The following is a 25,290-nucleotide window of genomic DNA, read 5'->3' on the forward strand; positions in this document are numbered from 1 at the left end:
CGGATGACGAGCGCAATGTTGAATCAGTTTTGTGTGATATAAGATGAGAAAAACAAAACAGAGGAGGAGTGTGTTATAGGTAAATCAAACAGCTATACAGAAAAATATAGTGGGCAGCAAATCAGGATGTCTCATAATAGGAAATTGTAACTTTCTAGATGTTGACAGGAATTTGTGGCCTTTTGTGGATTTCTTGGATGACTTTTCTACAGCAGCATGTTAGAGATGCAACAAGAGGAAGCAATACCCTTGATCTGGTTATCGGCAGTAATTCTTCATGCATTATAAATCTGCAGGTAAAAAATCCACGTGGAATTTAATTAAAGATAAGTACTGTCAAGGGTAAAGGGAAATGCTGTTGCTTTTGTAATGACTACAGTGGTCTCAGATAGTTTTTAAATTCTGTGCAGTGGGACAAACTGATGATGTTGCCAACAGCAAATTCTAAATGGAAGTATTCAGGGAAACAATCAAAGAAACTACCAGGCTTTTCATACCAGCAAAGAAATACTGTTCAAGGCTTAGACCTAATTGGATGTCAGATGAACTACTGACACACATGGCAGAGAAGTAAAGCGCATGGAATGCAAATAAATTATATTTGAAAAACAGCAAAAATTTCTAGTCTTATATTCTAGGCAAGGTGAGCACATTGGGTCATTTGATGTCTATGAGTTTACTGTTGATCCTGTTCAAGTTTTGTACAAACTGAATAGGTATTTTACATCTACATTCACAAGATTAATTCTTTAGGGAAGTAGTTTATGGCACATTCTTAACCATAATTATGAGAACATCCTTGAATTAGCAGGAGCTCTCTGTGGATTGCAATTCTGCGAACGTAACCCCAATCATAAGGTGGATCAAAAATTGACATGAGTAATTATATACCTGTTAGCTTAATGTCTGTTCCACGGAAAATAATGAAATCATTGGTTAAAGAAGTAATGCAGGACCATCTGGACAGGCATGCAATTATACTGCAATCACAGCATGGATTTGTTAAAGTCGACTGCAGACTACGAGTTAATTCAATTCGTATTTGGTGACCTGGCCCAGGACGCTGACTATGAGTTAACTCGGACTGGTATGAGTTGCCTTTCAGGCACACTATGAGTATATTTGTAGCAAATATGTGCAACTGATGGATAGTGGACTTCTGGGATAAGAATGAAAAATCAACCAGTGCCAGAAAACAAAATTTGTTCACAAAAAAAAGAATTTTATTTACAAATACATAAAGAAAAGTGTATAACTAAAATTTACAATAATATTAGTGTTTATTTATATTTCTTGAAACATTCCTCTAAACAAAGAGCAGGCTTTTCTTGGCACACTGGACAATAATAGCGTGTTTCTTGGCATTGTTTATTTCTGGTACATATTCGACACAGCTTAGTTGGGTGTGCTTTTTTTTTCAGTTGGTGGTATTGCCTCGAAATAATGAATGTCACGTTCTGATCTAATCTTCTTTGGAATGTTTTGAATTTTTTCTCCAGTCAAAGATTCAATGAATGTTTCTCTGAATTTTAGAGATTTTTATGGTAGAACCTGTAACGTGACGGAAAAGGATGTTTGTGTTATGTATATATATTTCTAAAATATGCAATGCAATTTTTTTCGGCCATCTGATGGTTTTTCTTAGCGCTGAATAATATGACAGCATTTGATCTAATCAATCTATGCCGGACATTCCGCTATTGTAATCCTGAATTATGTTTAGTTTTATTGAAAAAGTTTTCCATTCTGGTTACGTACCTCAACCATTTCAACATGTTTGTTAGAAATAGTGAGAACGTCTCTTTTATCCCTCCACTTACAAACTACAACAGGGCCATTTTCTTGCCATGCAACTTTACCTTTCTTCAATTTTCTCATTACCAGATCTTTTGGATTTTTTCTCTTGGTGCGTAATGTTCCACATACATAAGTTTTTCTAGCAGACAACAATTTCATCAGAGCAACAAAATTATAAAAATTATCCATATACATTACATATCCCTCGTCTAAGTAGTCCTCAAGCAAGTATAGCACCACTTCAGCTGTATGACCTATGTTTTGTTCAGTTTCTTCTGATTTACCTGAGTAAATTTTTTATTTTCATAACAAGGCCGTTGGACTCTCACAGTTCGATGCCATATTTGTGCTGTTTATTTTTTGTGTACTGGCAGAAATTCAGTCTCCCACACCACAACATCGACTTATCAATACACATATTTTTATCCAGTACGTAACTTTTGGTCATAACATTATTGAAATGGTTCAAAATAGTCTTACCTTGTATAGGCTGTCAGCAGATTGTAAAGAGTTATCTGCAAAGTGAAAATATCACAATATCAACTGGAACCTATTGATTCATAAAAGATCACCAAAACATAACATTGTAGAATGCACTTGTACTCCAGTAATGCTCTATTGAAGGAAAAGAACAAGGACCCATTTGTAGCAAAATGTCCAAGAAACACTTTCATTTCTGAGATGTCAGTGTCCTTCCATTTTGATGACCTGGCACATTTTTGCGATTGTCCACTTTTTTCAATTTCTTGCCTAGTGTATAAATTAGTTTGTTCCACAAATAATGAAAGAAATTCTTCAAGAAAAATATAGCTCTACCAATTTTTGTACACTAAGTTCTGTTGTGTCAATTTTCAAATCAACGTTCTCTTCAAAAATGAATTGGAGTATCTTGTGCTATCTCATTCCACAAATTATTATCATTATTTGAGGTACTTGCCTGCAGAGAATTAAGATTATCTTCAGGCTGGCAGCTGGCTTCACCTTCGCTATCCTCACTTGAATTGTTAGGTTCATAGTTGTCAATGTCGGAACCAGAACCATACAGCTCGTCAAAAATCTCTTAAACTTCGGAGTCACTCATATTAGCATACAGCTCAAGCTCTTCTCATCCATTTTAGGGTTGTTTTAGGGGTTTTTTTTTTTTTTTTTTTTTTTTTTTAGAAACATGTAACAAACTACTAAATACAAGGTACATACATGGCACAACGCTGACTCATATACCGTGAATCCTACAGGTAACAATACGTCTCGAGTTAACTCGTAGTTGGCTGCAGCGAGGAATTTTCTATTACATACACCATCTACGAGATAATTCGGTAAGCTTTTTTTTTTTCTTTTTATTAACAATAAGCCTTTTTTTAGGAGTTCTGGTGATGAATATATATTATAATTTGGGTTTTGAATAATTTAGCATGCTAACTCGGATTGGTGTCCGAGACCCGTTCACCCAAATAAGCCGTAGCAGTCAACGTGTTAAGGAGTAGTTTTGTCTAACCAATCTGATGGTTACTATGATGCAGTGACCAAGGAATTGGATGCAAAAAATAATTTTGACATACTTGGATTTCGGGAAGACTTTTGATACTGTTGAACATAAAAGACTGCTGTACAACCTGAAGCAATGTGGCATTAAGGGCAAGTTACTGCTATCAATAAAGGAATAGTTAAGTGGAAGACAGATTATCAATGGGCATTACTCTTTGGGAACTAATGTTATTAGTGGAATTCACCAGGGTTCCATGCTGGGCTCATTGCTGTTTTCAATATTTATCAATGATATTGATGAAGGTATATCAGTCTTAATGACTAAGTTTGAAGATGATACAAAGGTTGGTAAACGAGAGTCATCAGGGTGAACTACTGCAAAAAGATCTAAGAAAATTGGGTCGATGAGCTATAAAATGGCAGTTGAAGTTTAACATTTACAAATGCTAGGTACTGCATATGGGCAGCAGGTAACCCTAGAGTACCTTATCACTGTGTGGTACTACACTCATGGTAGTGGAGAACAAAAAAGAACCAGGGGTAACTGCATTCAGACATATAAATTCTCTGTGCAGTGCAGACATACTACCAGGACAAATCACTGGGTTTGATCAAAGATGTACAGAAACCTTGATAGCAGGGATAAGGAAGCAACTATCCCTTTGTATAAGGCCATGGTTAGGCCGCATCTTGAGTACTGTATACAGGTCTGGAGGCCTCACTTTAGGAAGTGATGTAGAACTGCTGGAATGGGTTCAGAGAGGGGCAAACAGGCTAAAACAAGACAAAAGGATGCTCTTACACAGAAAGGCTTCAGTTCTGCAAATTGCAGCATCTCGAGACTAGGTACCTGCGGAGAGAGAGATTTGATTGAGGTGTTAAAAGCTTTTAATGTTAACAGCAATTCTCCCACTTGCTGAGACTACACAAATGAGGAGGCATAAATTCAAGTTGGTGAAGGAAGGCTGTAGAATAGATGTGAGGAAGTTTGCTTTCAGCCAGTGGGTTGATTGTTGGAAGAGGCTTCCATCTGTTGTTATCGAAGTAGATGGGTTGAATAAATTCAAGGAAGAACTAGACAAATTATTGAAGGGTATGGATGGGTGGACTGTATAGTTTTTTTTGCTACTGTTATATAAGCTTGCTTTATTGTATCATTTGCCATTACTACTAGCAAAGAAAGTGACTAATTGGTTTATGAAGTTGAAGGGTGGTCAGAGAGAAAGGATCACTTTCAACAGATAAATGGGATTCCTCATACACTTTGGGAACCACTGAAAAGTCTTTGGAGGACAAAGAGTATATTCTCTGCATTTGTAAGCTTTAAAAACTTCAACTGTCACTTCTTGGTCCATCTGCCTACCTTCTTCTAGATCTTGTTGCAATAGACTGACCTGATTACTGTCATTAACCATGGTGTCAACCTCCACATCATCTGCAAAATTAAGCCTGATGTGCCTTCATCAATAACATTAATAAATACAGAAAACAAAATTTAAGCCAGCAGCAAACCATGGAAAACTGCATTGATGAATGTTACTCCAAGTGCAGTGTCCACTGATAACCACTATCTTCTCCCACTCAATCACCCTTTTATCCACAGCAGGTTAAGCACAACAGTATCAAAAACTTTCCTGAACTCCAAGTATATGACATCAATATTATTTTTTGCATCCAGTTCCTTTATTACTGCATCACAGTATCCAATCAAATTGGTCAGGCCATATTTTCCCTTAACAAACCAATTCTGACAGAAGTATAACTGCACTGCTGTCTAGATGGTCCTGCATTACTTTACGAAGTGACCCCATTATTTTCCACGGAAAAGAAGTTAAACTAACAAATCTGTAATTACTGTCACCCTTTAATATCGCATTGCAAATTGGGAATGTATTTACACATCTCCAGTCCCAGGGAACATCCCCCAAACTGAATAAGTATGGATGCTCTCATAATTATGGCTAAAGGTTTGCTTATATCCCTTGCTGCCTCCTTTAAAAAAAAATTGGACAGATCCCATTCATCCCCCCCCCATGTTGCTTACATTTAACTTCAATTTCTCTTCAGCTTTCCATTCAGTTATTACAAAATTATTTTTGTAATAACTGAATGGAAACAATGAGTTTGATGAAATACTGCTATCCACTTCTTAAAGAATTCCTCATGCACAAATGTAAATGCAAAATACTTATTCAGTTAGTCAGCAACCTAAGCAGGATCACGAACAGTTAAACCATCAACACCCAGTGGACCAATGTGATTCTAGTGTTTACATAAGAGATTTTGCTGTTTTTCTTTGCATCCTTTGCCAAAGATTTCTTGTAATCACCTTAGCTTGCCTAATCTCCTTTGTGACTTAATTACACAGACTAGTTTATATCTACTATAAGAATATACACTGGTGTTCAAAGAATCACCCCTTAAAATTGTAACTGTTGTCCGAATAATGTAAGTATATTGCAATATTTCTTACAGATTGCATCAGATAAGATTAACATGAGTAGGTGATGGCGTAATATTGCATCAGCTATTACTTTCAGCTATATAAGCATGCTCAGAGTTGCAGTCATTCCTTGTTTGTGTCAGGATGGCGAGTTACATGCAATTGACGCTACAAAGGAAGAGTACTACCATTGCTTTACATAAGGAAGGATGTTCTTCCCATCATATAGCTTATAGAATGTCTTGTAATCAGTCAACAGTGAGTAGATTTCTTTCCAAACTCAAAAATACTGGTTCTTCTGATAGGAAAAAAAGGAACTGGTTTTGAAGCTCTTGTACCTTAAAAACTCTAAAACTTCTTTGTACTGAGCTGAAAAGAGAATGGGAGGAACATACAGGAGTGGTAGAAGGTGCAGTAACAGTAAGAAGATGCCCCTCTTCACACAAAAAATGAAAAAGGCTGATTAATTTGGTGTAAGGAGCATGTCAAATGGACCCTTCGAGCAGTGGAAGTCAGTTACTTTCTTGGATGAGAAGAAATTCAACTTGCATGGGTCTCTAATGGGAGACAAATGATTCACTGTATACATAGTGAAGAATACCATCCAGACTGTATGGTGTCGACAGTGAAATTTCCTACCAGCCAAATGATATGGAGGTGCATTTCATATCACCTGCAGTTTATAAAAAGTTTCGTAAATGCCAATGGATATGTGGCTATATTGGAAGGCAAATTGTTGCCAACCATTAGAGACCATTTCAACCTGCCAAGTAATTGCATCTTTCAGGACGACTCTGCTCCTCATTATCAGGCGAGAAGTGCGAGTAGGCACTTCTGTAGTTACTTTAGCTTCATTTTTGCATTATAGGTTCGACAGTAATATGTTTACATTTATTACAGGTGAAAAAATGGTTGTAAGGACGGTCCATTACAACTCTTAACTGACCAGGAAACAGCCCAGACCTGAATCCTATAGAGAACTGTTGGCATCGTATGGAATTTGAAGTTGCCAGAAAGAAACCAAAGACCTTTCGTGAACTTCAGAAAGTCATAATTTGTGCTTGGAACCACGAACTATCAGTTGACTATCTTCAGAAATTGATCTTGTCAATGCCTTGACAGTGTCCTGCTGTCATCAGGGCCAGACGCAGTTCAACAAAATATTAGTTTGCACATGGTGAACTTTTCATTTTGTTTTCCCATTTAAAATGATAAGACTGAAGCAAATTGAGGGCTTTTGATTACATTTCAGCCATAATTGTCGTGTTTACCAAAAACTGTTGTATAAAGGTTTCAAATGTTCATTTTGGAATATTTTGAGAGCAACTGTCAAATATTACTTAGCTTTGCCTTAACTATTAATAAATAACTTTTGTTTCTATTTCTATTTGTGATGTTAGTCAATGTAACATACAATCACAAAAAAGGGTTAGAAATTTGAAATTCCTAGCTGATGCACTTTCTTTGAACACCAGTATATATGTATCATGTGATAATTTATATGCATCCCATGCATTTTTCTTCTCTGCCATGAATCTCATCAGTTCATCTCTATTCCAAGTAAGTCTAAGTCTTGAACTGTATTTCTTAGTTGGTATGAAAAGCCTAGTAGCTTCTATGATTATTCCCAATATTTCCCATTTATAATTTGCTGATGGCATTATCAGTTGATCCATTGTAGTCACCTTTACAAAAGCCTTCCCTCTACCTCTGGTGGTAGTTATATCTTTAAGTAAATGCCACACCAATATACTGTGATCACTGCCACTTAATGGTTATTTTATCTGCAGATTTGTAATGCATAAATAATCACTGCTGATAATCAGATCAAAAGTATTACTCTCTCTTATTGCTTTTCTAACATGCTGCTGTAGAAAAGAGTCATCCAATAAATCCAGAAAAGTCATGCTAGTGTGTGTGAATGACCAACCAACAAGTTGCAGTCAATGTCCGGAGAGTTAAAATCTCCCAGTATAAGACTGATTTACTGGCCCACATTATTTCTCTGTAGAATTGCTCTACTCAGAGTCATCAGGCTAAGTTCCAGTCAACCATCCTGCATCTCTTCCTCATGCAGTATGACTGATGTCTTTTGAGGTTATAATGAACACCATGGCGAGATCCAAACTTCCTTACATTTTGAGGGTACAGCTCTGAAAAGGTGTTAGCAGACTGGCCGCTAGTTAGTACACCGGACCGAATCTATTGGTAACGCTCTAGGAGACTTCCGGATCAGATTATACACTATCTTGCTGCCTCTACTCTGTCGGACTGGAGGGAGTCCAACTAGTGTATGGGGGGGGGGGAGGAATTGCCAAGGCCACATTATGTCAAGGATCTGGGTATATTCTTACCATGTGTGCACCATATCCAAAAATTTCATTACTTCATACAGCATGTCCTCCTCCCCCCACTTTTTCTTACTATTGAATACACCATGAATTGTCAAAATAATAGAGCAAACTTATCTGCAAAAAGATCTAAAACTCCCAAACACTTCTTGGTTCGTTTTACAAATATACATGGTTTCAATTCTAATCTCAATGACATCCATTTCCACTTACAGTCTGCCAAACCCCATGTACTTTTTCTAACAGAATTTCAGTTATCAGTTGATTCAACCACTGCTCATCTCAGTTGCCCAAATTATTTGCTGTATGATTCCTTTCACCTCAAAGGTGGTACTTGTGCATATGTCCGTTCTGATATTCCCTGTCAGAGACTTGGCAATTTCAAATCTACTCTTTCATCTTCTCCAGCTTAAAATCTCTACCTCATCGTGTAAAATTCATCTGTTGTCTCTACTGTTCTCCCAACTCCACTAATCACTTGGAGCTTTTTGACTTCCTCCAGTCCAACTTTCCTAACAGTGAGGTAATTTTCCTTGGTGATTTTAATGTTCACAACTCGAGCTGGCTTCTGTTTTCTAGTCACACCGACCCAGCTGGTCGAGGTGCTGAGGCTTTTGCAATTACTAGTGACCTTGCACAGATTGTTCATTTTTTTTTTTTTTTTTTTTAATGAAAACCCCAAACACGAAAGGTATCAAAACCTATAGTACTTAGTACCGTGCATGGGTTGAAGGAGAAGTATGGGGAGAGGGGAATGCCGGAAACTTTCCTCTAGAGACTAAACATGGGTTTCACCACTTCAGGCCTCCAATAAGCAAAGTGGTAGTATTTTACAGGTTGATGAAAGTCATCTATTTACCTACAAGAATACCAGACAATCCTAATCATACAGCCAACATGCTTGATCTTTTTCTCAAACAACCCTTCTAAGCAGACTGTCGAAGTGAGAGGTCCTTCAGGCATTTCAGATCACAACTTGGTGATTGTCTCTTCTCCAATGGAGCCTTTATCTCATAGCTATTCCCAACCTTGTGTTGTTTGGCATTACATGAATGCAAAATGGGATGACCTGTGAGATTTCTTTTCTTCTTTTCCTTGGTCAGATTACTGTTTCAAAACTTCTGATGTCAACGTTATTCAGATCATGTCAGTGAAATTATTCTTGCAGGAATGGAATCCTTTATCCCACACTCCACTTTAAAATCTCGTCCTTTATCTAAACCTTGGTTTTCCAATAAATGTGCTAAGGCTGTTCAAGAGAAGAATGTTGCATATCGTAATTCGCTTGTTTCTAATTCTTCAGTTTCATTTTCTGCCTACACCAAAGCTCGCAACAATTGTAAAGCAGTTATTAATCAGTCCAAACTAGAATTTGAACAGGCTAAGAGTAGAAAACTTGCTTCTTGCCGTAAATGGTAGCCGAGCATTCTGGTCCTTTGGCAAAGCTATTGGCCGCAACTTTAGCCCATCTCTGCTCCCACCTCTGTCCAAACAAGACTGTTCTGTTTTCACTTCAGCCAAGGATAAAGGTGACCTGCTAGCATCCCATTTTTCTTCCAACTCATATAGTAATGATCTTGGTAAAACACCTCCCACCATTCCCAACACGATCCATTCAATGCCTCCTGTGGTCTTCCGTCAAAAGGATGTCAGAAGGATTTTTACAAATCTTGATGCTAAGAAAGCTTCAGGACCCAATGGTATTTCTCCACTTGTTCTTAAAACCTGTGCTCCTGAACTTACTCCTATTCTTTGCCGCCTCTTTTTTCACTTTCTTATTCCAAAGGTGTTTTTCCTTCTGCTTGGAAATTTGCTCATATCCAGTCAGTTCCTAAAAAGGGTGACAAATCCCTCCCATCCAATTATCGTCCCATTGCAATTACTTCTACTCTTTCTTAAGTAATGGAGAAATCAATTAACTGCCAACTCTTAAACTACCAAGACACCTTCCGTCTGATCAACGATCGCCAGTATGGATTCCGTCAGTGTTGATCCACTGGGGATGTTCTGGCTTATGTTACCCATTTATGGACTAACTCAATGGAAAGGTTCGGTGAAACACAAGTAGCTGCTCTTGACACCTCAAAGGCTTTCGATCGTGTTTGGCATAAAGGTCTTCTAAACAAGCTCCCATCTTATGGTTTGCCAACTGTTTTTAGTAATTAGTTATTCAGTTTTCTCTGATCGCTCATTGAGGGTGATGGCTCTCTGTCTTCTAACTTCTCCACTAATGTCTGTGTCCCCCAAGGTTCAGTTCTTTCCACCCACTCTTTTCCTCTTGTATATTAATGATCTTCTTCCATTGACTGGAAATCCTATCCATAGTTTTGCCAATGATAGCACATTGCATTCCACTTTCCATTTTGAGAAACCTTGCCCTGTTCAATCAGCTTCAAGTTCTCAAAAATCTGCTACCAATTCCTTAAATGCTGATCTTCAGGTAATTCTCCAGTGGGGCAAAGACAACTTAGTTGATTTGAATCCTTCTAAAACTCAGTCTTGTCTTATATCTTGCAAAAAGGATTCTTCTGCTCCTATGCTTATCTTTAGTGACACTCCAATTTCTAGGCAAAATGATATATCTCTTTTGGGGATTACCCTGACTTCTAATCTCTCTTGGCACAAGCACATTACAAATATTGCTTCCTCTGCATCTAAAAAACTTTGTTTTCTCTTTCTCTCTCTCGGCATTACTTTTCTTCCAAACAGCTGCTCACTCTGTATAAATCGCAAATCCACCCTGCAATGGAATATTGTTCCCACATCTGGGGTAGCGCCCCCAAAACCTCTCTCAGGCTTCTTGATTCCATTCAGAAGAGGGCAGTTAGGTTAATTAATGATTCATCTCTAACAGAGTTTCTCCACTCGCTGTCTCTTCTACAGATACTTCCATGGGCACTGTTCTTCTGAACTGGCTTCTATAATTCCCGCTCTCTCTTTCAAAACAAACCGAACACGTGCCGCCACCAGCCATTTACTGTCCAACTTCAAACCCACAGAACCAACTTTTCATCTTCCTCGTTTATTCATTCAACTGCTGTCTTCCTTCATACGTATTTCCTGAAAATTACAGTCTACAGAAGTTCAAGTCCAACGTCAACAAATATCTTCTTTCGTCTTCTCAACCTCCAACCCAAGCACAGTACTAAGTACTATAGGTTCTAATACCTCTCGTCTTTGGGGTTTACATAAAAAAAAAAAAAAGCAGTGATTGTTGTTTAAGTATTAGAATGGTTGCATCAGAACTCAATATGGAAAAAAAGTTAGACAAATTTTAACTGAAAATTTAAGCATGAAAGAAGTGTCAAGATGGTGCCAAAAATTCTGAATGAAGATCAAAGAATGAGAAGACTCAAAGTTTGTGAATATGTTTTGAAAAAAATTGAAGATCCAGACTTTCTGAATACTGTAATTACTTCCAATGAAAGTTGGTTGTTCCAGTATGATCCATCAACTAAAGGACATTCAATACTGTGGAAGACAGAACAATACCCCAGACCAAAAAAAGCAAGAATGTCAAAATCATGCTTCTTAAAACAAGCATGATTTTGACATTCTTGCTTTTTTTGCTTTGATATTTAAGGAATTTTTATGGCTGGATAGGTCCCACCAAATCAGGCATCAATCAAACATACTACACGAAAAAATTTGAAGAGACCTGAATTGTGGAAGGATGTGGATGCTCCAACAAGACAATGCTCTAGCACAGTGGTTCCCAAACTACTGAGATCTACAGACACTTTCAAAAATCAAAAAAAAAAAAAAAAAATCTGCAGGCTCCTATATGTAACACATGCATATATATATATGTGGTCTACACTGTTCTGCGGACCCCCTGGAACTGGTCTACGGAACCCAGTTTGAGAAATGCTGCTCTAGAACACAATGCACTCTCTGTTCACTAGTTTCTATGCACCCTATTCCCCAGGTCTAGCCCGTTGTGACTTTCTCTTCCCTAAACTGATAAGTGTACTTAAAGGAACCCATTTTCAGTCCACTGAAGACATTCAGAAAAAAAAACAAGCAAAGCATTAAAAAGGCTTACAGAAGAGATGGCGTCCAGAAATGTATGGATAACTTGTAAGTACAAAATATTTCATTATATTTATTTTATTGCAAGTCTCGTTATTTAATTTTGTCTATATCCAATCCACTTCCTAACACTTAATTACTAAACTCAGTTATTCTAATTAAATTTAATTTATTAATCCTTACTGCACTTTAACTAGACTTCCATTCATTCTTATTAATAATTTTTGGGTTGGAATAGTTTTAGACTGCAGAGACAGTTAAACCTTAATACACCTTTTATATGCCTACTAGGTACATATGCTGCCCAATCATTGTTAGCCCAAATCACTCTTCTGACATGACAGAGTCAAGAAGGTATTGAAAAGTGATAAGACATATTGGAACATTCATGTAACAAACTGTCTTCAAGAGACATGGTCAGAGGAATGCATAGATCAACACCTCTTTTCATTTTCAGGTCTCCTTTTAGCTTTCTTCAGATCATCATATAGGCTAATCGCTTTTTCTTTAATAAAAATTAACTTAACGAAATTCTGTGTTGAATATTATCTTCAATAAAATTTAGAAGTCTATTTCAATCATAATAGCCAGCCTAGCCCTAACCAACTTTGTTGCTTGCAGTGGAGCAGCTGTCTTTCCCACTGCTAAAATTAATTCTTTATTTTTTATAATTGTTCTTACAGTTAAACCTGTCAGTCCTAAATTATTGCATACATCTCCACTTGTCACGGAACAGAATCGATTCACTTCAAAACGTCTAATTTAATTTTCAAATTCAGTCTTTCTTACCTTTGTAGTCTTGGTACAGTGTCCAGACGTTGTTGCTTTTTAATTCTTATCTGCCATTATTAACTCTTCGAAAATGTAGCATTAATTATGATACAATGTTCGAGTAAACTGTCAGTTATGGACGATGTCTAACGCTGCACTGAGTGATGACTAGGACTTTGGATAAATGCATATAACACAAATATTACAAGCAATATATTGATCATTTTTTAAAATGTTGACTTCAGAACTACATAAGTCACTGTACTGCAATTAAATTGGCATGGGAGAAAATTTCTCAAGCTGGCATGGGAAACATTTTAATGCTGTCTTGCTATTCATTTTCAAGCTATCGACTACATCAGATGAAACATTTTCATTAAACTTGCCAAAAATTCAATCTGGCTGGTAAAAGAGTGTTACAGCGAGTTGTGACAGCATTAGTGTGAGATATGGCTTATAATATAAGAACAGCATTATAGAGAATCAGCGTAGAGCAAACCGCATTATAACAAGGGCCTCCTGTATAGTTTTGGCTGCAGTTGAGTCTGTACATAGAATGTGATTCAAATCACACCAGTCTCTGAACCCATAAGAGAAACCAGACCTGCTGAAGAGCATGCTAAAAGTGCACCAACAGTCACACCTCTTTAAAAATTCTGTCAATGCAATTTTTTTTGCATGTTCTATGGCTGCACTCGTGTAATTCAAGTCTTTGACAAACGGAAAAATGCTTAGGTAACAGCTATGAACAAACTCAACTGTAACCAATATTAGAGTAGTGAAATGCTTGCCACCTGAAGTTGAAAAAACCGAGAGCATTTAAAAATCTTTCTAATTTTCCTGTTTTGTATAAAACTCATAAATATGCCTGGATGGCTGTTTCTGTTTTACAAAATTGGTTTATAATTTTTTTTTAAATTTAATGAATCTTAATTATTTAGTTTAATAAGGTAAGATTAAATTTATTTAATCTTACTTTATGTTCGATTATCCAGAAAATTTGGCTATCTGGAAGAGGTATGACATCAATTATCCCGAAAACTGACGCTCTACTGTATCAAAGAATACAAAAGCAGTGGTAATATTGTAGCAAAAGACTATATAGGGATCATGAAATAATTAAAATCTGAAAGCAAGGAAAAGGACAGGAACAATTTAAAACCAAGAGTAATAAATTTAAAGCTACTGAAGAGACTAGCTTAAAAACAGTAGCATTAAATAACACATATTTCAACAAAACTATATGGCTAACAGGTTCACTTTGCTCTTTGAGCTTAGTAATGCATATACAAGTATTATTTATATATATATATTTCCACTCAGTTTCGTTTTTTTGTGCTTATGTCACAGTTCCAGCTCTTGGTTTATGTTACATTGCTTTTTTTTTTTTTTTTTCCTGTTGTATTTTAGCATGAAAACTGCAGCCAATCAAATGAGCAAACCAGTCAAAGTCAAGCAAGCAATGATGTTTTGTTGTGGGTCTCTGCTTGGTTTTACAAAATGTGCTAGTCAGTCATTTTATACCAGCAGGTTTCTGAAGAGTATGGGATTCATGGTTGACATTTCTTGCTTTTTTTTTTTTTTTTATTCTTTTTCCTGCTTGTTACACAACTGTGCTATTTCACTATTTAGACCATGGCTTACTCAGTTCTGATTGTTTTATCTGTAACCAGTAAAATATGTAGTTTGACTTTTGCCACAATGGGCAATATTTTTCTGCTGCTTTGCCATTTGTTTCTACTGCTTTGATTCCCATATATTTAGGCATAATTTTTCTGCCAAAATGTGTGATATTTCCTACTACTTCATAATAAGCTAGTCTCTTCAGTAGTTAGCTTTAATTTTATTACTCTTTTGGTTTTAAATTATTCCTGGCCTTTGCACTGCTTTCATATTCTAAATTATTTCTATGGACTAACTCTGTCCTGCTCTAACCCTACTTTCATAGTCTCTACCTCTGTTCTGCTATAACATTATTTTTGTATCTTTAATATTACTGTTATTAAATTTGATGTTAAAAGGTAAACTGCAGCCATTATCAATCCACTGCAGGAAGGAAGCCTCCTTGATGATTCACATTGAGGGAAATGGACATAATCTGCCACGCCAGTCCAGTGTGGGTTGGCAGATCTACCGTATTTAGCATTCAGGGGCTTGAACCCCCAGTCTACTCAAAGAGCGTGTGCTACTGCACTCCCACTCCTGACCACTCGGCTAGCAAAATTAGTGTCTGCTGCTTTGTGCATGTTATTCTGTCAAGGTTTTCATATCTGTTTACACAGCTTCAATATAGTTTTTATGACTCCTTTTATTTGTATATGCATACTCGTGCTAAAAAAATATGGATGAAGCTATTTTTGCTTACTTGTGATTCATTCTGGCTCTTTTGCTGGATATTTTGGATTCGTCTTCTATACCTTCAGACCTCCTACGCCGTTGGGGAGGCATGACACTAGACGACGGAAAACGTGAATGGACTCCAGTAGTAAAGAATGGTGTCCTGTCTTGAAGAGTCTAAAGAACAAAGGATTCTTTCATGAAATTTCTAACGGAACCAAATGAGAAAAACAATAAGGGAGGGGGAGGAAGACTTTCTTTAGCATATGCAAAATGATGCAAAGAAGACAGATCTATGTGGTATGAGCCATATAATACATAGCTGCATATACATATCCTTCCTTAATTTCAATAAATTTTCTTGACTTTCATTTTGCCATTTTGGAAAGAGAAAAGGTATCTTCATTACAAGTAATAACAGATGCTAAAGTAGTAAGAGCTTTTATTTATTTTTATAAAGAATTTATCATTTGACCTATCTCATCTCAAGGAATGTGCTTTGTTTACCTTTATACCACAATCAATCGATGCAGACACAAATAAAAGTAATTTATGAAAATTCAGCCAGATATTACTCTTTCTAATGAAAAGGAGAATCTTGAATATATATATATATATATATATGGCAACTACGAGAAAAACTGTGTCAGTTAATGTACAACTTTGTGTACATTAACTGACACAAAAGTCAGTTAATGACACAAAAGTCAGTTAATGTACACAGTTCATTACATTTCAGATATTTTAAATTTTTATTTCTTATATTAACTAAATTTTTTCTTTTCCTCTGATTAAAGTGAAATATAAATAAGTCATTATCTTGATAGGTGCAAGAATATTTGCTGATGCAACCGAGGCAGAGTTAAGTGTTCGGAATACTACTCGCTTGAGAGATAAACAGACTAATGGTTTTATAAAATCTGTAGGCAGAGGCGAAATTTATTTTTGCACTGCTTCTACTGGGACACAGAGCAGTCTTGTGAGTGTGCATGCATGCTCATAAGACTGCTCTGTGTCCCAGTTGCACATGCTCTGCTCTGCAACCCAGACTGCTCTGTGTCCAAGTTGTGTTCCAGTTGTGCATGCATGCACACTAAAATAAACTAATTAAGAAAAAGGGAAAAAAATGAAACAGTAAAGGAAACATTTCTGGTCCTGCAAGAGTATAAAGCTGCATGCAACTAGATGCATCCACAGGATGCAGATAGTGAGTCAGCCACAAGGTATAGTGGTTCGCTGCACAATAAGCAGTCGTGGATAAGCAGCAGCAGCAGCAGGGATAGCAGGTTGTGGTGGGCTGCCGGTTGGGCACCGACAGCTCCATGAAAAGCCACCATGACTTGTGACATCCCTGTGACATGACGAGTATATACCTCCTTCAAATAAGTATCATCTGGACAGTGGAGTTCAACAGCCCAGGAAGGTGGTCTGCTAGGTGAAGGAAACACCAAAATATAACCAAGAGCAACAGGCCTGGCCAGCCTGCTTGTAAATTTGGCTAGGCATATTCAACATGGTGGAACGAAAACAAAGGCATAGTATGAGGGCTAGGGCGGCAAGCAGATCCCGGCTGTAGTGGGAAATAATTAAGGGCAAAAACGCAGGGACAAAAAAAACCAAAAATAAAATATAAGAGGACAACGGTCAGAGCAGGATCGATTAATGTAGGAACAATTACTAGGAAAGGAATGGAACTTGTGGAAGTTATGAAGAAAAGGAAAATCAATGTATTGTGTGTCCAGAAAACCAAATGGTGAGAGAAAAACTAGATGAGGACTTAATATACTATGGCACAGATAATAGGAGAAATGAAGGAGTTGTGGTTGAAGATAACCTAGAGAATGCAGTAGTGGAATGTGCAAGAAAAGTGACCAGCTAATTTAAATTACTGTTATTGACTGACAAATGTGTGCTGAATATTATTAGCACTTACACCCAACAGGCAGGATGTGATGAAGAGAAGGATGCCTTTTATGAGTTGATCAACAAAACACCTGACAAGGAAGGAATAATCATTGAATCAATGAATGTTTGGTCACTCACACACTAGCAAGGCTTTTGGATTTATTGAATGATTGTTTTCTACATCAGCATGTTCGTGCAGCAAAAAGAGGGAGCAATACTCTTGATCTAATTATCAGTAGTGATTCTTCATGCATCAAGAATCTGCAAATAAATGAACCACTAGGTGGCAGTGATCACAGTGTGTTGAAGTGGGATTTACTCAAGGAGGTAACTACCATCAGAGGTAAAGGGAAGGGTTTTTGTTTTCGTAAAGGCGACTATGATGGTCTGAGACAGTATTTAAATTCTATACAGTGGGACCAACTGATGATGTTACCAACAGCAAACTCAAAATGGGAAGCATTCAAGGAACTAATCTTGGAAGCTACCAGGCTTTACATACCAACTAAGAAATATTGTTCAAGGTTTAGGCCTAAATGGTTGTCAGATGAACTAATGAGACATGTGGCAGAGAAGAAAAATGCATGGAATACATACAAATTAATGGGTGACATGGAAGCCTATGATAGATATAAGTTGGTCTGTAACCAAGTCACAAAGGAGATTAGGCAGGCAAAGGCAGACTACGAAAAATCCTTGGCAAAGGATGCAAAGAAAAACAGAAAAGAGTTCTTTACCTATTTAAAGTCAAGAAGGAAAGGGATGAATCAGATTGGTCCACTGGATATTGATGGTTCAACAGTTGAGGATCCTACTCAGGTGGCTAACAATCTAAACGAGTATTTTGCATCTACATTCGCGCATGAGGAGTTATTCAGGAAGGAGAATGACGTAGGTAAAGTAAACATTGGCAGTGAGCTAGATGATTTTGAAATAACTGAGAGGAAAGTGGAGGAGAGATTGCTGAGGATAAACATAAAAAAGGCACCTGGGGTGGATGGGATCTATTCAGTTATATTAAAGGAGGCAGCAAAGGAAGTAAGCAAACCCCTAGCCATAATTATGAGAGCTTCTTTGGACTTAGGGGAGGTACCCATAGACTGGAGATGTGCAAATGTAATCCCAATTCACAATTGACTGGAACTTGTGGGTAGGTCACTCACACACTAGTAAGAATTTTTGTGGATTTATTGGATGATTCTTTTCTGCAGCAGCATGTTCAAGAGGCAACCAGAGAGGGTAATACTCTTGATATGGTTATCAGCAGCAATCATTTGTGTATTAAGAATTTGCAGATAAAAACCACTAGGTGGCAGTGATCACAGTGTACTGATGTGGGATTTACTTAAAGATATAATTACTATCAGAGGTAAAGGAAAGGGTTTTTGCTTCCATAAAGGTGAGTACAATGGTCTCAGACAGTTTTTAAATTCTGTACAGTGGGATCAACTGACGATGTTACCAACAGTAAATTCTAAGTGGGAAGCATTCAAGGAATTAATCGTGGAAACTACTAAAAGTTTCATACCTATTAAGAAATATTGTTCAAGGTTTAGGCCTAAATGGTTATCAAATGAACTAATGAGACTCTTGACAGAGAAGAAAAAATGCATGGGATGCATATAAATTATCAAGCAACTCAGAAGCCTATGGCAGATATAAGCTAGTCTGTAATCAGGTCACAAAGGAGGTTAGGCAGGCAAAGGCAGATTACGAGAAATCTTTGGCAAAAGATGCTAAGAAAAACAGCAAGGATTTCTTTACTTATATAAACTCTAAAAGGAAGTGGATGAATCTGATTGGCCCACTTGATATCGATGGTTCGACTATTGATGATCCTGCTCAGATAGCAAACAAACTGAATGAGTATTTTGCATCTACATTCAGACATGAGGAGTTAAGGTTTGAAAATGGCAGAAGGTTATCAAATTGTAGCAGGGTGCTTAATGATTTTGTAATAACTGAGAGCAAAGTGGAGGAGAAATTGTTGAAGTTAAACATAAGAAAGGCACATGGGGTGGATGGGATCTATCCAGTTATATTAAAGGAGGCGGCAAAGCAACTAAACAAACCCTTAGCCATAATTATGAGCATCCTTGGACTCAGGGGAGGCCCACGGACTGGAGAAGTGCAAATGTATCCCCAATTCACAAAGGGAATCGAAGGGTGACACAAGTAATTACAGACCAGTTAGTTTAACTTCTGTTTCGGGTAAAATAATGGAGTCACTGGTTAAAGATGCACTGCAGGATCATCTTGACAAGAATTCAGTTATAGCTCAGACACAGCATGGGTTTGTTAAGGGAAAGTCTTGTCTGACAAATTTGATAGGATATTATGATGTGGTTACAAAGGAACTGGATGCAAAAAATAATTTTGATATCATATATTTGGATTTCAGGTAAGCTTTTGACACTGTTGCGCATGGAAGACTATTGTACAAATTAGAGCAGAATGGTATTAAGGGTAAGTTGCTACGATGGATAAAAGAATGGTGAGTGGGAGAAGACAGAGGGTGGTAATTAATGGGTGCTGCTCTTCATGGACTAATGTTATTAGTGGAGTCCCACAGGGTTCAGTGTTGGGTCCTCTGTTGTTTTGTTTATTTATCAATGATATTGATGAAGATATATCAGGCTTAGTGTCAAAGTTTGCAGATGATACAAAGGTTGGCAGGGTTGTTAATGACAGTAATGGCAGTGTGTTACTGCATCAGGATCTAGATAATTTGGGCATATGGGCTAAGAAGTGGCAACTGAAGTTTAACCTTGACAAATGCAAAGTATTGTATATGGGCAGAAGTAACCCCAGAGAAACATACCAACTCTGTGGTACTACACTTAAGGCAGTAGAAAATGAAAAAGACCTGGGAGTAACTGTGCAGTCAGATATGAAGTTTTCTGAGCAATGCAGACAGGCTGCCAGGGCAGGTCATGGGGTTTTGTCAGCAGGGAAAAGGAGGTGATTGTCCCTCTGTATAAGGCAATGGTCAGGCTATGCCTTGAGTACTGTGTACAGGTCTGGAGGCCTCATTTTAGGAAGGATGTAGATTTGCTTGAGTGTGTACAGAGAAGGGCAACAAGATTGGTGAGGGATATGAAGGGATCCTCTTACCAAGAGGATCCCTTCATTAAGTTCTGCAAATTGCAGTGGCTGGAGACTAGGCACCTGCGCAGTGATCTGATTGAGGTGTATAAGACCTTGAATGGATTGAGCATGCTGAATTCTGATGGGATCCTTCCACTTGTTCAGATTACGAACCTAAGAGCGCATAAATTCAAATTAAGAAAAGACAGAAGTAGAATAGATGTGTGGAAATTTGCCTTTAGCCAGCGGGTGGTTAATTGCTGGAACAAAGGTCCATCTGTCATTGTGGTAGTTGATAGGTTAAATAAATTTAAGGAGGAAGTGGACAGGCATTTGGAGGGAATGGTGTGATTTTTTTTTTTTGGCTGATGCTGCATAAGCTCATACACTTGCTTTCTTGCATCACATGCCACTACTACTACTACTTTTACTATATGCTATTCGGGAGTGTTCAACTTCTAACTAGGCCAATATTTATGGAGAACAAGAATATTTAATGAGATTTAAGCTTAACTGCAATTTTATGGTAAGAAAATAAGAATTATCTTGCTCTTTAACATAAAATAAGAAATGTTTCATAAAAAAGAAAAAATTAATTAAATGCCAACTTACCAAATTTTTGAAATGATACTGAAGGAAGACAGAGTTATTCCTTTGTTGCTCCGTGATGAAGAATTTTAAACCTTTTCAGAAGAGTTGATGGGTGCCATCTAGAGAATACTGAAACATACAATATTAATATAAACATTATTCAAAAATACAATGTGAGAAATCTGCGTACAGTACAAGAGTGAAAAAAAAAAAAAAAAAATATTAAAACTGGTATTTTATACACCTCTAGTAGCTTTTCATTCTTTACTCAGCTATTAGAACATTAATTCCTTTATTTCTAATAAATAAAAATGCTACACACTAAGGGAAAAAATAAAGTTTTATAAAACTTTGTGCACCCCATCGACCATTCTTCATGTTATGTACATACAAACTAATTATGGCTTAAGTATTGGCTTCTGTAGGCCTCCGTAGCCGAGTGGTCAGGAACGTGAGTGCAGTAGCACACGCTCTTTGAGTAGATCGGGGTTCAAGCCCCTGACTGCTGAATACAGTCGATCTGCGAACCCGCACTGGACCAGCATGGCAGATTATGGTCCATTTCCCTCAGCATGAATTGTTGAGGAGGCTTCCATCCTGCAGTGGGTTGATAATGGCTGCACTTTATTTTTATTGGCTTCTATTGGAATGAGCAGCAGTCTGGAAAAAAAGGCGTGGGAGATTTCAGAGGAATGCTGGAAGTTATCATGGAACAAGTAAATACATGGGCTATGTTACAGTAGCTAAGAATAAGAACAGATGCACATATACTTGTATGTACACCAATGCTAGGAGTTCAGTAAATAAATTTAATGAATTTGAGGTGTCGGTCAAAACATCAAAGGCAGATATTGGGATATCAGAGACGTCATGTCACACAAATATAAAGAATGCACAATTGGCTTTGGGGAGTAAAATGTGTACAGAAAGGATAAGAAGGAATGAGTTATGCTGTTAGTTAAGAAACACTAAATCTAAGGAAGTGCAACCAGTTGACATGGGTGAACAGTGCAGTGTTGAGTCAGTTTGGTGTGACATAAGCACTTGGAAAACAAAACTGAGTATAATGAACAACTGTATAAAGAAATAGTCCAGTAAATCAGGTTGTCTCCTAATGGGAGATTTTAATTTCCCAGATATTGACTGGAACTTCTGGGTTGGTCAATCACACACTAGCAAGGCTTTTGTGGATTTATTGGATGATTGTTTTCTACAGCAGCATGTCAGGAGGCAACCAGAGGGAGTAATACTCTTGATCTGATTATCAGTAGTGATTCTTTATGCATTAAGAATCAGCAGATAAAGGAACCACTAGGTGGCAGTGATCACAGTGCACTGATGTGGAATTTACTCAGAGGGCAGCTGTGTCTTTCACTGAGATTTTCACATGATTATTTAACGTCATCTGGTTAATAGCTAGTACGAGGGGGTATCAAAGTTTTCCCCTTACCATATTCAATGCATCCCACGAGGTTGAGACTTAGCATTAGCAGAAGCAAATGATGCAATAATGCAAGCTTATGCATCAGGCAAAAAAAAAAAAAAAAAAAAAAAAATTCTTCCACTTCACCCCTCAATTCGTTCGAAATACCTGTCCAGCTGAGCCTTAAATTTATTTAGGCTATCAACTTCCACAAGGGATGGAAGTCTGTTCCACCAACCAACTACCCGCTGGCTAAAGGCAAATTTCTGCACATCTATCCTACATCTTTCTTTCCTCAATTTGAATTTATGCCCTCTCAGGTGATTATTCTGAACAAGAGGCAGTATCCCATCAGCAATGAGCATGCTCAAACCATTCAAGGCTTTGTACACCTCTATCAGATCACCTCGCCAGTGCCTAGTCTCCAGACACTGTAATTTGCAAAACTTAAGCCTTTCTTCGTAAGAGCAAACCTTCGTTCCATTCACTAACCTTGTTGCCCTTCTCTCTACTCGTTCCAGCAGCTCTACATCCTTCTTGAAATGAAGCCTCCAGACCTGTATACAGTACTCAAGGTGCGGCCTGACCATTGCCTTATACAAGGGAATAATCACTTTCTTATCCCTGCTAGAAAAATTCCTGTATATCATTGATAAGACCATGAGCTACTCTTGCAGCCCGTGTGCACTGCTCAGAGAACTTGATATCTGCCTGCACAATTACCCTCAGGTTCTTTTCATTCTCTACCACTGTCAGTGTAGTACCACAGAGTTGATACATTGCTCTGGGGTTGCTGTTCCCCATATGTAGTACTTTACATTTGTCAATGTTAAACTTCATTTGCCACCTCTCAGCCCATCTGCTCAACCTTTCCAGATCCTGTTGCAGCAACATAGCGTCAGTAGCATCCTTAACAACCCTGCCAACCTTTGTATTGTCTGCAAACTTGGACATTAAGCTTGATATACCATCATCAATATTATTCATAAATACAGAAAACAACAATGGACCTAACACTGAACCCTGAGGGACTCCACTAATAACATTAGTCCACAATGAGCAGTGTCCATTAATTACCACTCTGTCTTCTGCCACTCAACCATCCATTTATCCATAGCAACAATTTGCCACCAATGCCACACTGCTCCAATTTGTGCAGCAGTCTTCCATGTGCAACAGTATCAAAAGCCTTTCTAAGATCCAAATATATAACATCAAAGTTATTCCCTACATCCAATTCTCAGTTATTCCCTACATCCAATCAAATTGGTCAGGCACGACCTTCCCTTAACAGAACCATCCTGTCTGAGCTATAACTGAATTCTTGTCAAGATTATCCTGCAGTGCTTCTTAACCAGTGCTTCTATTAATTTTCCTGCAACAGAAGTTAAACTCACAGGTCTATAATTACTTGTGTCAGCCTTTGATCCTCCTTTGTGAATGGGGTTACATTTGCACATCTCCAGTCTGTGGGTACCTCCCCTGAGTCCAAGGAAGCTCTCATAATTATGGCTAACAGATTGCTTACTTCCTTTGCTGCCTCCTTTAATATAACTGGATAGATCCCATCCACCCCATGTGCATTTCTTGTATTTATCTTCAACAATTTCTCCCCCACTTTACTCTGAATTATTACAAGATCATCTAGCTCACTGCCAGTGTTTACTTCATCTATGGCATTCCCCTTTCTGAATAACTCCTCATGTGTGAATGTAGATGCAAAACATTGATTTAGTTTGTTAGCTACCTGAGCAGGATCATGAACAGTTGAACCATCGATATCAAGTGGAGCAATCTGATTCATCTTCTTCCTTCTAGAGTTTACATAAGTAAAGAACTCCGTGCTGTTTTTGTTTGCATCTCTTGCCAAAGATTGCTCGTAATCTGCCTTCGCCTGCCTAACCTCCTTTGTAACTTGGTTACAGATCAACTTATATCTATCATAGGCTTCTGTGTCACATGTTAATTTATGTATCCCATGCATTTTTCTTCTCTGCCATATGTCTCATTAGTTCATCTGACATCCATTTAGGCCTGAACCTTGAACAATATTTCTTAATTAGTATGTAAAGCCTAGTAGCTTCCAAGATGAGTTCTTTGAATGCTTCCCATTTTGAGTTTGCTGTTGGTAACATCATCAGTTGGTCCCACTGTATAGAATTTAAATACTGTCTCAGACCATCGTAGTCACCTTTACAAAAGCAATAACACTTCCCTTTACCCCTGATGGTAGTTACCTCCTTGAGTAAATCCCACTTCAGTACACTGTGATCACTGCCACCAGTGGTTCCTGTATCTGAAGATTCTTAATGCATGAAGAATCACTACTGATAATCAAATCAAGAGTATTGCTCCCTCTAGTTGCCTCCCGAACATGCTGATTTAGAAAACAATCATCCAATAAATCCACAAAAGCCTTGCTAGTGTGTGAGTGACCAACCCACAAATTCCAGTCAATATCTGGGAAATTAAAATCCCCCATTATACATATATTATTCCTTCTCTATGTATTCACCACCCAAAATGGCATTTCTCCCATTTTTTTGTGGCACTTCCTTGAGCCATTTTTGTAGGTCTCACTTTGCCTTTGAAACCATGCTTCTGTTGCAGAAATTACCTCTGCATTGCTAGCTAAAAAAATACTTTCCACGTAAAAATTATTTCAACTGTGGAAAGAAAAAAAAAGTCAGAAAGTGCCAACTTGCCTAAGTCCTATATTTAGGCAAGATGTGGCTGCAATAGAGTGTGGGCTGTGTGCATTGTCATGAAGCAATAGCCTGCCTTTACTGAGCATTCTGCATCACTTTTCCTTAATTTCTGCATGTAATTTCTCAATTAAATTCCTGTAGTAATAAATCATTGATGATGCTATCCATCCCCAGGTAATCTGTGAGAATAATACCCATTGCCCAGAAAACTGACAGCAACACCTTTGCTGAAGATGGTTGAAATCTGGCCTTTTTGGGAGCTGGTGATGATGGACGTTAGCATTGTTTTGAAACCTGTGTTGTTTCTGCATCAAAGCAATGTATCCACCATCTCATCGATAATGAACAATAGGGGAAAAA

General features: G+C 37.7%; 1 protein-coding gene across 3 annotated transcripts in view; it reads right to left on the reverse strand.

Moving 5' to 3' along the window:
* The window catches only part of SCCRO4 (DCN1-like protein SCCRO4), a 240,956-nt gene that overhangs the window by 102,077 nt on the left and 113,589 nt on the right, over positions 1–25,290 (reverse strand). For all 3 annotated transcript variants that reach the window (XM_090379057.1, XM_090379058.1, XM_090379059.1), the window contains exons 4-5: positions 20,821–20,928; positions 15,245–15,393 (exon numbers count right to left, since the gene is read on the reverse strand). In XM_090379057.1, the coding sequence (XP_090235183.1) occupies positions 15,245–15,327 (83 nt within the window). In that variant the 5' untranslated portion in view covers positions 15,328–15,393; positions 20,821–20,928. The remainder of the gene's footprint in view (positions 1–15,244; positions 15,394–20,820; positions 20,929–25,290) is intronic.

The sequence above is a fragment of the Mastigoproctus giganteus genome, chromosome 8, assembly GCF_048544385.1.
Source record: "Mastigoproctus giganteus isolate SK-2022 chromosome 8, ASM4854438v1, whole genome shotgun sequence".
NCBI classification, from domain to species: Eukaryota; Metazoa; Arthropoda; class Arachnida; order Uropygi; family Thelyphonidae; genus Mastigoproctus; species Mastigoproctus giganteus.